Genomic DNA, 14,065 nt, shown 5'->3' on the forward strand with positions numbered 1-14,065 from the left:
TGAGAACTATCACTTTTGGGCTCTTAGCATTTAATCCCATCATTCATGGTGTTCTTCTGGGCTGCTTTTGAAGGTTCAGAATAGAGACCCTGGGCTATAGCAGTTTCACTTCCTGAAACGGAAGTTCCCCTTGATGGGTGGAAGTGGAAAAAACAACCAGATAGTTGCTTCTTTCCAGAGTACTGGCATAGTTTCTTCTTCCTAGTTTTTCAGCATCTGCATAAAGCCAGTGTGACTGTTGATTTAGGATGTGGTCTTGGTGTATTGCTGACACCCATATATCTCCACCCTATTTTGAGGTAGTTGTTAAACAAGGCAGTTGTTAAGTGAGTTTTGACCCATTTTATGACCTTTCTTGCCATAGTTGCTAAGTTAGTAGCATGGTCCTTAAGTGAATCTGGCTTCCCTATTGACCTTGTCAGAAGGTGGCAAAGGGGAATCACGTGACCCTGGGACACTGCAACAGTCATAAATATGAGTCAGTTGCCAACCATCTGAATTTTAATCATGTGACCATAGGGATGCTGTAATGATCGTGTGAAAATTGTCGTAAGTCGCTTTTTTCAGTGCCATTGTAACTTTGAAAAGTCACTAAACGAACTGTTTTAAGTTGAGGGCTACTGGTGCATTGTGACTTGGAAGTTCTATTTTCACAGGTATTGGTAGGTGGGCAGGAGCTCTTCCTGGAATGGGACACCTGGGCAAAAGTAACCCACACCTTCAGTTCACTCTTCTGGGGTAGTTATTATTCAGAAACTGCCAACAGAGTAAAATGCAGCTGCTCACTTGCTGGAGGGGAAAAAAAATAACACTAGTTATGTGAGCAGCACTGACTGCCAATAAGTTTTAACAATACAATTCAATGTGATTTTTAACATGGGGGTGGGAGGGCTTTATAGCTTGACTCCCTAAGGGCAGGAGATAAGATTTTCTATCATCCTCCCATCCTTTTAGAATAGCTGAGGTTCAGATGATGCTCTCCCTAGTGGTTAGTAGATGGTTAAAATAAGGCTGTTTCACAGATTTTTAAATCTGTAGTAACAGTTACTTTGGACCAGAGACACTAGATAAGGTTGGTGGCTTTGTCCCTTTGGAGTAATTGATATTTTGACAATGTAAATTTGCTGGAAGTTCTTAAGAATTGGACAATATACAAACAATAAATAACCCGTTAAGTCTGCAAAGATAGACACGAGTGCATCTACCTGCAGATCCTATTGATAAATTTAGAATTTTCTCCTTTACAGCAAATCATTTTAACATGCAACACAAGCCAATTATGTCCTGGTGATTGACATGCTAGGACTGCATGAAAAGGGGAATCCGAGCACTTTCTTAGTGTTTTATCAGAAACAAGATGGAGTCAAGAATGAGGGTCATTTCATACTTATGGCAAAAGTGGCTGTATTTTGAAAAAGTTAGGAATTAGCGGATTTAAAAGTTGCCACATGGCTTCAAGCCTGAAGGGCATTTGGGATATATATATATATATATACCAGGTCCCTCTAGTTGTGTTTTGTTCTTTGTGTGCAGCACTGAGCAGGAATCATTTTGGCCAAATAGTTGACAGGCATGTGAACTTCAATGAATCATAGAGCACAAATTATCCAGTGGCAGAAGAGAGAAATATGAAAATGGCTCCTGACCACCAATACAATCCCAAAAGTAACTTGCAGTTTAGAAGGTCCTATGAGAAATTCAAGCATTTTTTTTTTGTAAAAAAAGAAAAAAGTGGAGACGAGTTTGCATTTCTAATCCAAATGTACTTTTCTTTATTCAAACCAGGGGTAATCGCTGGTTAGTGCAAAATGCACCCCCATATTTTTTTTTATTTTTTTTTTGCCTGAGGGAAATCTACATCTTCGCAAGGCTTCCATTAACCCCCTTAAAGAAATTCATATCCCCAAAGAATTTTTTTTAAGAACATGAAGCCTCAATTGAAATGCTGTGCTTCAAGAAGTGATACGGTGATCCCTTGCAAACAACTCTGCTCCTGGACTTTTTAATCAGATCCAAAACCAGTAACAAAATGACAAACGGACATACTTAAAATTCCTTTCCTATTTCCACTTCCCACTTTTTTTCTTTTTTTTTTTAAATAACTCCCAGTTTCTGGACCAACCACACATTAACAAAAGGAGGTTCAAAACTTGACCCTCTAAGCAGTGCTAATGGAAACCCTGTTTTTTTTTTCTTTTAAATTAAAAAATAAGCCTGCATACATAGTAGAAAATTTCTCTTAAAAATCTCACAATCTGTAAATGTATATATTTTTCTTCTTCTTTGAACATAAAAGTTTACAATATATGGTAAAACAAAGGCTCAGGAAAAAAAATAAAATTTTCAACAAAAATAAAGAAACCTGAAGATTTTTTTTTTAATTAAAGCTGAAGACATTTTTAAAACCCTGTAGTTTGAACCAGTGACACTCTTTATTTTGTGCTGATGGGTTAAAGAAAAGATTTTTGTTTAAAAAAAAATGCAGTCCAAACACCACTGACAACTTTGCTTTCAAAAGCTGCCTCCTCTTTCTCCCCCAACACCCCTCCAAAAGATGTTACATTTGTGGTCCCCCCTCCCCCCTCTGGTAAAGTAGGTGATTGTCACAAGTTCATAAGTCTGGGCTTCCTGGGTTTCAGCTGATACCAGATATCCTGCTCTGGACAGAACTCCCTGATTTCTAGGTGGGCACGCTAGCGTCGATAGGGGTGAAAACCTTGAACGTTATGGTTCTGTCCACGGCCAAAACCACTGCCCCCTGCGGGCGGCCCACTTGAGGGTGGTACTGAAGGGCCTCCATAGGAGGGGGGCTGTTGGCTGGGGTCGGCAAAGCCTTGTCCAAAGCCACTCAAGTCTTGTCCATATCCTGGAAGGAAGGGAGAAAATAAAAGGAGAGGGTTGATGAAAAGTCAAGAGATGGAATCCTACCAACAGTCAGCAATTGAACTCCAGAGAAACCAGAATAATAAACTCGAGGCCAAAGGAAGGAAACACCGGGGTGATCTCCAGATTATACAGGTAGTCCTCAATTTACGACCACATCGGAGGCCAAAATTTATGCTGCTGAGTGAGAAATTTGTTGAGTGAATCACGGCAGTTGTTAAATTAGGTTTTTTTTAAAATTTGATTTATATGCCGCCCTTCTCCGGAGACTCAGGGCGGCGTACAATGCGTTAAGCAATAGCCTTCATACTTTTGTATATTTTATACAAAGTCAGTATAGTAACCCAGTTGTTAAGGGAATCTGGTTTCCCCACTGACTTAGCTTGTCAGAAGGCTGCAAAAGGGGATCACATGACCTAGGGATGCTGCAACCATCATAAGTGGTGAGTTAGCTGTCAAGCATCCAAATGTAAATCACGTGACCACGGGGATGCTGCAACAGTCGCATGTTTGAAAAATGGTCACCAGCCACTTTTTCCGGTGCCAAATGTCTATGGAGATTCTCAGTCATCCCGATCATAGTTGTCCCAAAGCAACTGGACTTTCTGGTTTTTCTTTCAAGATGTTTCGCTTCTCATCCAAGAAGCTTCTTCAACTCTGATTTTTTTTTCAGTGCCGTTGTAACTTCAAACAGTCACTAAGTGAACTGTTGTAAGTCGAGAACTACCTGTGATTGCCATAGACTCTAACCACCAGTCATACTAGCAGGGTTGGCTGATGCTGGTATCGCAGAACATCCTCCTCCAGTGTTATTTACAGGTAGTCCTCGACTTACGATCACAACTGAACCCCAAATTTCTGTTGCTAAGTGAGACGGTAATTTTACAGCCTTTCTTGCCAGAATTGTTAAGTCAATCATTGCAGCAGTTAAGTTAGTAACATGGTTGTTAAATGAATCTGGCTTCTCCGTTGATTTAGTTTGTCAGAAGATCGTAAAAGGTTGATCACATGACCCCGAGACACGTCAACCGTCACAAATATCAGCCCGTTGCCAAAGGCCTGAACTTTGATCATGTGACTGTGGGGGGGAGCGGTATTGCAACTTTCGTTAAGTGTGGAAAATGGTCATAAATCACTACTGTCAGTCCTGTGGCAACTTTGAACAGTCAATAAATGAATGGTGGTAAGCCGAGGATTACCTGTATACAATTCATATGGCCACTCATCTCATTATAGAGATTTTGGGTGACTAACCACATACAATATACATAAGACATTTTAAAAAGCCCAGCATACATTTAATGATCACCAAAAAAAGACACTAATCTGTAATAATTCAAAATGATTAACTCACAACCCCCCAACCCTTCCACTCCTGTACACCCAGGAACAAATGTGCGTTTTTCAACGCTTTCTAAAAAGTTGGCAAGGTTAGGGCCAATCCAATCTTGAGATGGGTGCACTCTTCCTGATAAATACCATTGGTTGATTAGGTAATAGTACTTTGCAGTTCTGGGTCTGTGAATAGGTCAGTGCTTTAGTATTGAAGAGTAGGGAAAATGGGATGGAAAAAAGGAACCCTTTCCCACCAATTTTATGCTTTTCACAGCCAAGTTACTTCTTGGTCACGTCTAGGTATCTGCCTAGTCTCATTGACAAGGTAGTTAAGAGGAACAAAACCAGCAAATCACCCAAGACATTGGAGCAGATGCAGCTTGATTTAATTTGCAAATAGACTTCTCGACAAAACCATTCTGACTTAATCTGCAGAAATAGGAATTGGGCTGCTTGTTTCTTTGCTGTAAGCAGGTCTTTTTCCTGAAAATCCCATCTAACTTAAAAAAAATCATAAAAGAGAAGAAATTGAGGAGCAAGGAGAGCTGAGAAATTCCAATATAGGGAGCTACATTATATCAAGTCTGAACAGTAGTCCATCCAGCCCCCTCCAGTCTGTTCTTACTGGCACTGGGATTCGGTCTTTGGAATGTTTTTCCCCTCATTTCCTTTCCGATGCTGCTCAACAGGGGGTGCCAGGGGCTGATCCTAAGACCTTCTGGATGTGGCCATGAATACTAACTTATGCTCCTACTCCCAACTATTAGCATCCTGCTTTCGCAATTGCTCAGACTGCACAGATTGTCAATTGCAGATTTTTTTTCAGTGCCTTCCCCTGTACCCTAATCTATAAATAGGAATCTCCCGTAAATAGGAACATCAATTTCTTTGTTTGCTGAAGGGGAGGAGTGTGTTTTTGTACAATTTTACCTTTCTAATGCCACAGCACACAGACTGTTTATGTGCAAACCTACACAACTGAGCCAACTGGAATAACATTTTCAGATTTCGCTTTTTGCTTTCTTTCAAATATTCCTTCCTGAAAAGGACTCCTTGTAACTTGAAATCTGTCATTTGCCTTCTTGATTAAGAAAATTCAGAGAAAGGAGGCATGGAAGTGGAGGCAGATATCTTGAAATAAACAGAGCGTCACTGCAGCTCCTTCTCTAAACTGTATCCAATCCTCTTTGAGCATCGAAGAGGTAGAAATATAGGCTACAGGAGCCGAGATAGTCTTGTGTAGTTCTATATTTGCAGTGTCTTCCTTCTTTTAATACAGTTAGTGTTCAAACCTACCAAATAATTGTCAAAAACTTTCACTTAACTGTATCTGAATGCATTCAGAAGTGCTGCACTAGTGCTATCCTTTTGCATCATTTTAACAAAATGAAAAAAAAAACCCACCATCTTAAATCTTTCTTCCTCATTCAAATAATTGGGTGTTTTCATTAACTGAAATTTATATGCGGTTCACTTCTCCTGTCACACATTACATGTAATCCTTGACTTACAACCATAATGCAGCCTGCTAATCACAATTATATGCTGTGACAATCATAAACTGGATCACCCAGGTGACTGATTTGATTGTGTGACCTTTTTTTTTTACAGTGGTTGCAGTTGTTAAGTAAACAAACGGTTTGCTATGGGCTAGGATTTGCTGAAAACCACTAAATGCCTTTCTTGCAAAAACACTGTGAAACAAGTAATGTGGCCACGGGATGCAGCAAATGGCCATAAATGCAGGCCAGTTGACAAGCGCCTGACACAAGGTCATGTGACTGCCACACCCCAGTTGTCATAACTGGGTTGTGAGTGCCCCGCAGGGAGGCTGTTGTAACTTCCAATGATCACTAAGCAACCAGTCGTAAGGCGAGGACTACTTGTATGATCTTCTTCAAGCTTGATCAACAGTTCCCTTCAGAAACGTTAAGACTGCAGTCTGCAAAGTTTTCAATCAGCTTGGTTCCCAGGTGGGAGAGACAGGTTTGTTTGTTTGTTTTTTAATTAGATTTATATGCCGCCCTTCTCCGGAGACTCAGGGCGGCTTACAATGCGTTAAGCAATAGCCTTCATCCTTTTGTATATTTTATACAAAGTCAGCTTATTGCCCCCATAAACTGGGTCCTCAATTTACCTACCTTAGAAAGGATGGAAGGCTGAGTCAACCTTGAGCCTGGCGAGATTCGAACTAGCAGTAATTGCAGACAGCTGAATGTTAATAACAGGCTTTTTTTAGTCTGTTGAGCTATCCAGGTTTAACCAAAGGTACCAAGAATTAAAACTGGGAAGGGGGAGAGAAAGAAGAGGAACTAAAACCCACCCTCTTCTTTAAGGCACTGGCAATTCACTAATGGTAAACTACTAGACTGAAGTATCCCTGATATTTAATAAGATCGAAGATGTGTCTATTTTCTAGAAAAATCTCATTTTTCTGTGTTTGATTGCCAATGGAAAAAGGTATCTAGAATTTCGTTCCAATAGTTAACCTGAGACTTTTTCCACCCCTTCTGGGTGTCTTTAAGTTAGTTTTTGATTCCTGGTGATTGCCTGAACAAATCCCTGAAGTTTTGGGGGCAAGGTTTTGGGGAAGTGTTTTTCCTCCTAAGGCTGAGAGAGAGGATCAACCAAGGTCACCCAGCCGTCGTTGTGCCTAAAGTAGGATTTAGAACTCATGGTCTCTTGATCTCTAACTTGATCCCTTTACTACTGCACCAAACTGGCTCTGTAACGTGAAACCTGTGTTACTGAAATTGCAAGGGGGTAAGAAAAGATGAAAGTTTAACCTTTTAAACTTATTTTAAACCCAGTTTAAATTAAAAGTTTTAATTTGTCAGAATGTTAAAAAACCTCTTCAGGTTTTTGAAAAACAAGTTCTGATAATTACAGGTAGTCCTTGACTTATGACCACAATGGAGCCCAAAATTTATGTTGCTAAGTGAGACATTTGTTTAGTGAATTTTACTTTTCTTGCCACAGTTGTTAAATTAGTAATACAGTTGTTAAAGTGAATCTGGCTTCCCCACTGACTTTGCTTGTCAGGAGGTTGCAAAAGGGGATCACATGACCCCAAGACGTTGCAACTGTCATAAATGTGAGTCACTTGTCAAGCATCCAAATGCAAATCATATGACCATGGAGGTACTTCAACAATCGTAAGTGTGAAAAATTGTCATTAATCACGTTTTTCAGTGCCGTTGTAATTTCCAACGGTAACGAAGTGAACTGTTGTAAGTCAAACACTACCTGTATTACTTCTCCCTCCTTCTGCTATTTTTTTTTATCTTCAGCGTGTTTTTGGCTCAATCAACTTTGCAAATTTCGTATTAACCCCCCCCCAACCTCATTTGTTGAGACCCATAACTCCATGTCACATACAGCTTCTCCACTGAACTTTTATCAGAGGCATTTCATACATTTAATTCCCTTGCACATTAAATTGGACTTGTCGCATTTATTCTAAGAAAAAAAAAATCTGGAGTGTGCCCCAAAGTGAAGATGAGATTAAAAGCAAATAATTATTTTTAAATAACCAAGTTAAGTGTGGGAAGAGCAAGTCTCCTTCCACATACGACACACCCAAATTTGTAACTCATTATCATCAATACATTTTTCTAAAATTGAGATGTTCTCTTCTATCCACAAACCTTGATATTTCACCTACCCAAGAGAAAATCCTCTTTAGCCAATTTTAAGAAATGTACGTTAACAAGAACAGAAGGTTACCACACCTAAACCCCAGGGAGCAGATGTGCACAACAGTATTTGTGTGAAAACACAGAAGATTTTTTGGTATTAAATAAGCAATTCAGCAAACTATTTGCGTATGGTAGCAAAACAAGCTTGGGTGAGATGAATGACTCCTTGAAAGGATTTTTCAGTGGAAAGAATGCCTTACCCTCTCCATACATTGAAAGAGGTTACACCCCTGCAATGAAAAAAAAAGGTTACTTGTCTCCCACCACCCCCTTCCCCACAAGAGATTACAAGTAAGAGGATTTGGTGTAAATAGGCTCCACCTACCTACGGTAATTCACTTCTCAGCCTGACCATAAGTGTGAAAACAAAGTATTGGCCCGAAGCCTGAAGGTTCTTGAGAATAGGTACCCAGCCCTGGTAAAAAATGGAAACCAGGGTGACTAAACCCCCAAGAGAGCCCTGCACAAAAGCTACAATTCTCTTGGAAAGGCGGCAAGGACGACTTACCCATATTGGAAACTTAGGATCACTTTTGCATTTGAGATTGGTGCTGAAGAGTCTGGACTAATGCCAGAGGTTGTTTTTTTTTTAGCCATAACTATAGACCCCACTACTGCAAGTATCTTAGAAACAGCTATGTATTTTGAAATGGTAACATGCAAAACAGGAAAAAAAAATCCCACCCTTTGGTTATATTGCTTACGTATTTGTGTAGATATATACATGAAAAAAGAACTTAAACACATAATCTTTGCTGAGCTCTTAAGTTCGGTAGGGATCTTATCAAGTTCTGGATACATATATTTCATAGAATACTTTGCTATACTGAGATCTAGAATTTTTTTTGTTAGAGGAGGTATACTGGGATTATATTAAAGAATATAACAAGTTTCATAATCTCCCTGTATTTTTCCCTGTCCTTCATTCTCTCAGGTTCCTCTCTTGAAAAATTAGTGATTTAATCGGATGATAGACTTTATGCAAAACTCATGTCAAAATATTAAGAAAATATTCCACATAATTATAAAAGGTGTGTGGGTGTATATGAGCTTGTTAGAATATGACAAATATCTAATCTGTTCCCTTAGTCTGACTTTTTAAATTCTGTCCTCTGAAATTTAATTCTGGCAAGGATGACCTAAGGATTGTGCAACATAGCATGAGATATTAAGTGTGCTTATCGTAACAATTCAGCTAGCTCTGGCAAAAGGCCATCTGCCCCTCAACAATATTCCTTGAGTGTAACTCAGTGGTTCCCAACTTTTCTGACCTCACGGACTGCTGGTGCTGGGAGGGGTTTTTTTTTCACACGTGCAACCTAGATCCTGCGCATGCACGAATGAAGCTTTGTGCACTCGCCTGCCATTTGTGCAGACCGGTTCACAACAACCTGCGGATTGATACAGGTCCTACAGACTGAGTGTCAAGGATCCTGATATAACTGAAAAACACTTGATAATTTCCTCAATATAAGAATCTGCCCAGTAGGATATTTAAATAGTGTACATTTGTACTGCTTTCATCTGTCTGACATAAAAAAAAGATGTCAAAACATGAATTCCACATGCGCCATCCATTATGTGCAGACAATTTCAATAAGGCACTTCTAGGCAATGCTCTAACGAAGAAGGCTTCCTGATGGGGGATGGAAGACACTTTCATTCAACTTTACTTTTTTCATTCCAAACATTCATTCATTCTTTGTCTTCCTCTACTCAAAAGCCATCTGATAAAAGGAAAAATCTCTTCAAATAGCACAGTGCCACTCTTAATTTAAATAGCTGTCTTTAAAATTAGAACAAAAGATGAAGATACTAACGAAGAATATAAACATCCAAAAGCAATTGATGAGAAAATGGTTTTAAGATGGAGAAAAAATTGAAAAACTGGCTATCACTATGACTAATATGATAATATAATATCAGAATTATGTGATGACATGGAGTAAAATTAAGAAGGATATGTTAAGGTGGGAGAAATCACAACTGTCATTGGAATGAATATTTTGCTAAGGAGGAATTTTTTTGTTTTGTTTCAAACATTCTCTATTCTGACATCTGAGGTACCATTTAAACAAAGGCAGAAAGATATTTTTAAGTTTGTATGGCAAGAAAGAAAGAAATGGGTTAAATGTGAAATACTTCCGGATGCAAAGGAACAAGGAGGAATGGGATTGCCCGATTCAAAATTGTATTTCGCAGCCTGCAACTTGGTTTGGGTGAAAGTATGGGTTTTGCTGAGAAATAAAATAATTTTAGAATTGGGAAAGCACAATCAGAGATTTGGATGACATGGTTTTTTATGTTACACTAAAGTCAAGGGAGATTTTAAGAATCCTAATTTAGAAATGCCATATTGAGGAATATGGAACATAATATTTGGGAAGAATGCTTGGAGAAGAAAAAAAAAAGAAGAATCACAATCATTGCAGGAGTTTTCTTGATTTCCCCCAGAAACCTAAAAATGGGGAGCAGTATGTCTCTCAATTGTGTCATCAAGGCAAAGAAAGAAAAATTGTGGATCATCAAGAAAATGGAGGATATGCATGTGTAAGACTGTAACCGGGGGCGGGGGGGGGAAGGGAATTGCATTCAGGGCCAGATTAGTTCAATTGTAACTAGCTGATCTATGAAGATCCAGTGATGAGTATTTCACATCCAGCTAATAAAAGCTTTACAGATAGTCCTCAAATTACAACTATTTGTTCAGCGACTGTTTGAAATTACAACAGCGCTGAAGGTATGGTTGTTATAACTGGACTTCCGCATTTCAGTCATCCAAGCACTGCTGCACTAACATGGTTATGATCTAGGCACCTGGCAACAAGGTTGCATTTATGATCAGTTGTAATGTCCCACAATCACATTTGCAACCACCACCACCCGGCCGGATGGGGTAAGTCTCCCCCACACATCCACCCTTCCTCAGCCCTTCTGCGTTTGTGCCTGGTACTTATGGTACTGCATTTGCACCTGGTACCTGAACCCCTCCCCGAGGGGTCTATGACAACCCACCACGGACAACTCGTCACGAAACAACCTGCCTCTGACAACTTGCCAAGAGACAATATAATATCAATAAATGATGGAATGGAATCATTAAAGGATGCAAAAGAAGGGGAAAAAAATTAAACATCAATGAGAAAAATTAAAATGATTTTCTAAATTATTTCAAATAATTAAACTGAATTATTAAATTGTCCTTCGAGTTGTCACGTGGTGAGTTGGCCGAGGCGAGTTGTCCCATTCTGCTCCCCAAGCTTTGCTGCACCTCCTTCCCACGTCCATGCACCCCCACATCCCTGTGCGCCCTTCACTGCACTTCCTTTATGCACCCCCTAACACTCTTCTCAACTCAGCAGCATCTACTTACCTGCCCTACCAGCCTGCTTGCCAGCCACCTGGGACTTGCCAATTCCTGCTGGCTTCTCCGTGGGCTTGGTTGAGAGAAACCATCAGGAAGTTGCCTCACCTAACAAATGTGGGATTCAGTTAATGATTGAACTGAATCATTCAACCGGGACTGCAGGGATTGCTGTTGCTAAGTGATTGCCTTTGATGACTGCATTGCTTAGCGACAGAAATTCTGGTCCCAAATGCTGTCGTAAATCGAGGACTATATGTATCTTGCTTCTAACAAAGCCTTAGCCTTTATTATAAAATAATTTCTGCTAGATGGGAGGAGAACTTTTTTTCGTAAGTAGATGGAATCCCTGCAATCCCAGAAGGAAGTCAGCCTGGATCTAGGAAGGCAAGGGAAGAATTTTTATGGAATATCTGCTAAGACATTAGGACTTGTTAGAATTAGTTATTAACTTAAAAGCAGCACTAAGATTACTAAACAAGAATAACTCCGAACAACGGTGAAACTGTACTATTTAACTCAAAATGTAACATCTGTAACTTCATCCAGTTTTGAATGTTGAAAATTGCAAGTATCTTCCTGAAAGGATTGTGTATTCATGTATATACAATTTTTTTTGCAACTAACATTTCAATAAAAAAATATACATTTATGCGATGTACAACTTATTTTTCCAAATCCAATTTTTTTCAGATGATTTTTAAGTACCCTTTAATTCAAGAAATATGTTACTTGTGATAAATTCACATTGACCTAGATTCAAAACTACTGCCAGTGCCCCTGTGCAGGGGGTTGGACTAGAAGACCTCCAAGATCCCAGATTATACAGATTAACAGAGTTGGAAGGGACCTTGCAGGTCATCTAGTCCAACCTCCCACCCAAGCAGACCCTGTACAGTTTTGACATCCCTTTCAACTCTGCTTTTCTGCCACCTCCATGCCAAGCCATTATTCCTCAAGGCAGCAATGATAGCTACAACTTTAAATGGCAAATGGCTATCCTCTACTAGTCCCTTCCCATGAATGGGCAACATATTCACAGGACATGATTATCCTGTCTGGATCCCAGAGACCAATTACCTTGACAAATGGTGATCCTAAGTTTCTAAAGCTGGCACACTTTTAAAATGTGAAATTGATACCACAGTGACAAAGGGTAGAGGGAGATCCTTTGTCAACCTTACTCACATTACAGCCCCCTAATTCTATTTCCCAACAATATTATTACAAACAAAATGAAAGGTAGCAGAAAGAAAGACAAGCAGCAGGGAAAAGCTGGGGCCCGGAGCAAGGGCCACAGCTCTTGGAACTGTCACTTACCAAACTGGCTATAGGGGAAATCTGGTTGGGCAGCTGGAGGCTTGTTCATGTCCTGAGTAGGCTGAGATGGTGGTGGAGGTGGAGGGAAAGCGAGTGGTGTTGCCCCAGGGGTGGCAGGTGGTGGAGGAACACCGGGAGGAGCAAACTGGTCAGGTGGAGGAGGTGGGGCACCATACCCAAAGCCTAAAGGGAGGAACAGAAACCAGGTAAGCTTTTACAGTACAATTCACGTCCAAGTTCCCCAGCCGTGGTGGCGCAGTGGTTAGAATGCAGTACTGCAGGCTACTTCTGCTGACTGCCGCTGACTGTAATTTCGCAATTCGAATCTCACCAGGCTCAAGGTTGACTCAGCCTTCCATCCTTTTGAGGTTGGTAAAGTGAGGACCCAGGTTGTTAGGGGCAATAGGCTGACTCAGTAAAACCGCTTAGAGAGGGCTGTAAAGCACTATGAAGCAGTATATAAGTCTAAGTGCAGTTGCTATTTTACTGACTTGAACCAAGGCTAGGGAAACAAAGGGAAATGCCATCTGGCAAGGATTTTTCAAAGACACCTCCTCAAATTAAAATCAAAATAAATTTTTCCTATTAACGACTCTGTAATCCCTTGCATCAGGGTGGAGTCAGGGTGACTGAATGGAGCTGAGCATTTGCTGGCCGGATGCCCTTCCTGAAGCCTATATGGAGTTCACAGCAAATATTTTCTTTTTACATCTAGAGAGAAATATCTGCCGCTGCCTAGGATTGACCTCACAGCCTCCTGATTGTGAAGTGACAGCTCCACCTCTAGGCTACGACACTGCTCATCAAATTAAAATCAAGGAATAAAGCTAGGAAAATAATGTTCAATAAGAATTTGGAGCGAGTGGACACCAGCATCAGTCCAAAACATGAAGCCTTAGGCTCAAATTCAAGCTTGGTTTTAATAACATACTCTCAACCTATCCTACCTTACAGGTGGAGGTGTGCCACATATGAGCTATTTCATAAAACCTGGAATTAAAAATGTTACACACAATTAGAGCTGGAAGGAGTACTTACTGAAGGGCGGAGGGGTGCCATATCCCTGTGCGAAACCCTGCGGGGGTGGGAATCCTCCTGGAGGTGTCGAAACAATGTACGAGGTAAAAGGCGGCGGTGGAGGTGGCGCTCCTCTACCTGGTGGAGGGGGACCATACCCACCTGGAGCCAGTAAGAAGTGTGTTGAGAAAATCAAAGGTACTTAACAGATGAGCCAACCCCAAGAAAAAGGGTGTTCCCAATCTATTGCACTAGGCATCATATTTCTCCAAAACTTGGGGGCACTAAAGTCAAGAGGAATTGTGGAATTAGGCATTCAAGCTATTGAGACTGTGGAAAGAATCCAATTTAAATCATTCTCTGGTGTGAATAACTAGCTTCTGCATGAATATTTCTTTCTCCCTTTTTTAGGAATTGGTTCTACAGCACTTGTAGCTAGTAGACTTTT

The 14,065-nt window shown here is 40.3% G+C and overlaps 1 protein-coding gene across 3 annotated transcripts in view; it reads right to left on the reverse strand.

Annotated features, from left to right (window-relative positions):
* Positions 1-1,742: 1,742 nt before the first annotated feature.
* Positions 1,743-14,065, reverse strand: part of DAZAP1 (DAZ associated protein 1) — a 58,254-nt gene continuing 45,931 nt past the window's right edge. For 2 of the 3 annotated variants that reach the window (XM_070944331.1, XM_070944346.1), the window contains 3 exons: positions 13,639-13,779; positions 12,601-12,783; positions 1,743-2,866 (listed from right to left, as the gene is read on the reverse strand). In XM_070944331.1, coding sequence (XP_070800432.1) covers positions 2,694-2,866; positions 12,601-12,783; positions 13,639-13,779 — 497 coding nt within the window. In that variant the 3' untranslated portion in view covers positions 1,743-2,693. Of the gene's footprint in view, positions 2,867-8,241; positions 8,332-12,600; positions 12,784-13,638; positions 13,780-14,065 lie in introns of all 3 variants that reach the window. The other variant, XM_070944339.1, reaches the window with a different exon arrangement.

This window comes from Pituophis catenifer, unplaced genomic scaffold (genome assembly GCF_029215685.1).
Source record: "Pituophis catenifer annectens isolate HBS135680 unplaced genomic scaffold, rPitCat1.0.hap2 SCAF_1, whole genome shotgun sequence".
Classification (NCBI taxonomy): domain Eukaryota; kingdom Metazoa; phylum Chordata; class Lepidosauria; order Squamata; family Colubridae; genus Pituophis; species Pituophis catenifer.